Source organism: Cyprinus carpio, chromosome B23 (assembly GCF_018340385.1).
Source record: "Cyprinus carpio isolate SPL01 chromosome B23, ASM1834038v1, whole genome shotgun sequence".
NCBI lineage: Eukaryota > Metazoa > Chordata > Actinopteri > Cypriniformes > Cyprinidae > Cyprinus > Cyprinus carpio.
The window spans coordinates 26,929,243-26,931,654 of NC_056619.1; the positions used below are offsets into that span (position 1 = coordinate 26,929,243).

A 2,412-nucleotide genomic window follows, 5' to 3' on the forward strand; every position below is an offset into this window, starting at 1 on the left:
TGTTTGTATAAATGTATTGGTCAAATGTGTAAAGATGTATTAATAAGATTTCCCTGATTAACTGCTCATAAATAATTTAACAAAACTAGCAACACAGCGACATCTAGTGCATAAAAGAGAGACGAGAACATTTCACCTGCTGGACCAGACAGGATGAAAACGTCTAACAACCGCATAGCAACGTGATAAAAGTCACTCGGAAGAGCCTAGCAACCAGTGCAAGGGCCAAAATCACTCAATACTTCCCATAAGAACATATAAAATTAGTGCTGGTCAACGATTAATTGCATCCAAATTAAAAAAAAATCTTTATATATGTGTGTGTACTGTGTATATTTATTATGTATAAATAAATACACATGCATGTATATTTTTAAGCAAAAAAACAAAAACATGTTTATATATTACATATATTTATATATGATATAAATTATATATACATGGAAATATGTTCAAACTATATACTGTATGTATGTGTATTGATATATATATATACATAATAAATATACACTATTATATAAACCAAACTTTTATTTTGGATGCGATTAATCAATCATTGCCCAGAACTAATAAAAATGTAAAAACATAACAGAATCACACATATCACAAACAATCCAAATTTTATATATCAGGATACACAATACGGAAGTAGGCGGTTTTCTGTGAATGTGCGAGACTTCCGGTCCGTTAGCCGCTACAGTAAACGGTAAAACTATTTGCACTGCAAACCAGCATTTTCAAGAATATGATAATAAAATTCATTAATATACTATAATATAATATAATAACCTAAGAAATGCCAGTTTGCAATATCAAGCACGAGCTGTTTTGTACAGGTAAAATGAGTGGTGTTCTGTCGATTTTACAGTAATGCAAATACAGTAATTACGTGTTGTTTAGGGTTGTGGCTAGAAAGGATACAGATACAGCCAGAAACCAACCATAAATAAATTTTTCTAACTATTAGATCGTGTTTTAATAATTTCTACACCTAACAGCCTTAAACCTACCCAATGCAAAAACAGTAATTATCGTTGTTCAGCATTAGAAAAATGACGCAATATTGAAGTGCGCATGCGCAGTAAACACTGGAAGGAAAAGGATAGAATGGATAGAAAGGATAGAATGTCAGGACACCGGAAGTCTCGCACTTTAAAGCTACAAATAGCTGCTCTTACGTTAGAATGTTAATAGAGAGATAGGCTATATTACACATTTCGAAAACAACCTCAGAAGCTCTCTGGTGTAGCAGAGTGTTTGTATGTGTGTGTTAAGGCAGGTCCAACATGTTTCTGATCTCCAGCTCTTTCTGAGTCCGTTGGTGAATTTCTCGGATTGCTGCGACGACGATGCGCATGACAGGCTCCGCCTCCTCCTGCGTGCGCACGCACACCAGCTGCAGGAACGCGCTGCGGTCGGGCATCGCGCGAAACACCAGCTCTGCCGCGCGCTGCACGAGCCAGGGGTGATGCGGCGCTAAAACCTCCAGGTACGCATCGCGGCAAAGCTCGCCCAGGCTCCGCCCCTCGCGCTCCGTCCCCAGCTTCTCCAGCAGCAGCTGTAGCCATAGCAACGAGCGGTGGAGGCGGAGCAAAGTCCGACTGCCGGAGCCGGGCGTTTGCGTGACGCTCAAAGCGCAGTCGGAGGGCGTTTGCGTGTCGAAGGAGACCACGCCCCTCTGAAGCTCCGCCTCCAGCATAGAGCGCACGGAGCGGTAGGCGTGCGGAGGGGGCGGGGCTACACGCTTATCGGCTGTTGCGTTCAGTCTGACGGATTCTTCCAGCGAAAGCTGTCGGATGAGTGTGATCTTCTCCTCAACTTTATGAGTGAAAAAGCCCACCAGAGGGCCCAGGGCCTCCATAAACCTGCAGCACAGAACACAATCAGTGTGTGAGACCGAGCAATCCTGATTTCACTCCAGATACGCAACCGATTATCTGCCGATACCGACTGATTACAGTTCAACTGGTTTGTTTTTTTCTTGATCAGTTTAAAATTCTACACCTTGTTAACTGTTACTACACATTGCTACATTATAATTAAAGAGAAAACGGTACAAAATACAGAGATAGATATTAGCCAGTAGCCAAGATTTATTATGGTTAACAAAAAATACAAATTAAAAAAAAAAATTAATAAAAATTTAAATAAAAATGTAAAAATGTATTTAAAAAATGTTTTTATAAAACTTATTTTATTTTAGCTTGTTGCCAAGGAAATGTTTATCATTTTCATTTAGTTTAACTTGATGCAGTAAAATAACACTGAAAAGACACTGAAATAAAAACAAATAAAAATATATTGACATATAAAGTGACAAAAACACAGCAAAATTAAGTAAACTTAAAAAAAATAAAAATAAAAGCAGAAAATATAAAAACAAAAATTAATCCAAAATATTAATTTATCCCA

At 38.1% G+C, this 2,412-nt stretch overlaps 1 protein-coding gene across 1 annotated transcript in view; it reads right to left on the bottom strand.

The window, feature by feature from the left end:
• Positions 1-818: 818 nt before the first annotated feature.
• Positions 819-2,412, bottom strand: part of LOC109097468 (ceramide-1-phosphate transfer protein-like) — a 3,504-nt gene continuing 1,910 nt past the window's right edge. Inside the window, 1 exon segment of the mRNA XM_042750563.1 lies at positions 819-1,865. Coding sequence (XP_042606497.1) covers positions 1,271-1,865 — 595 coding nt within the window. The 3' untranslated portion in view covers positions 819-1,270.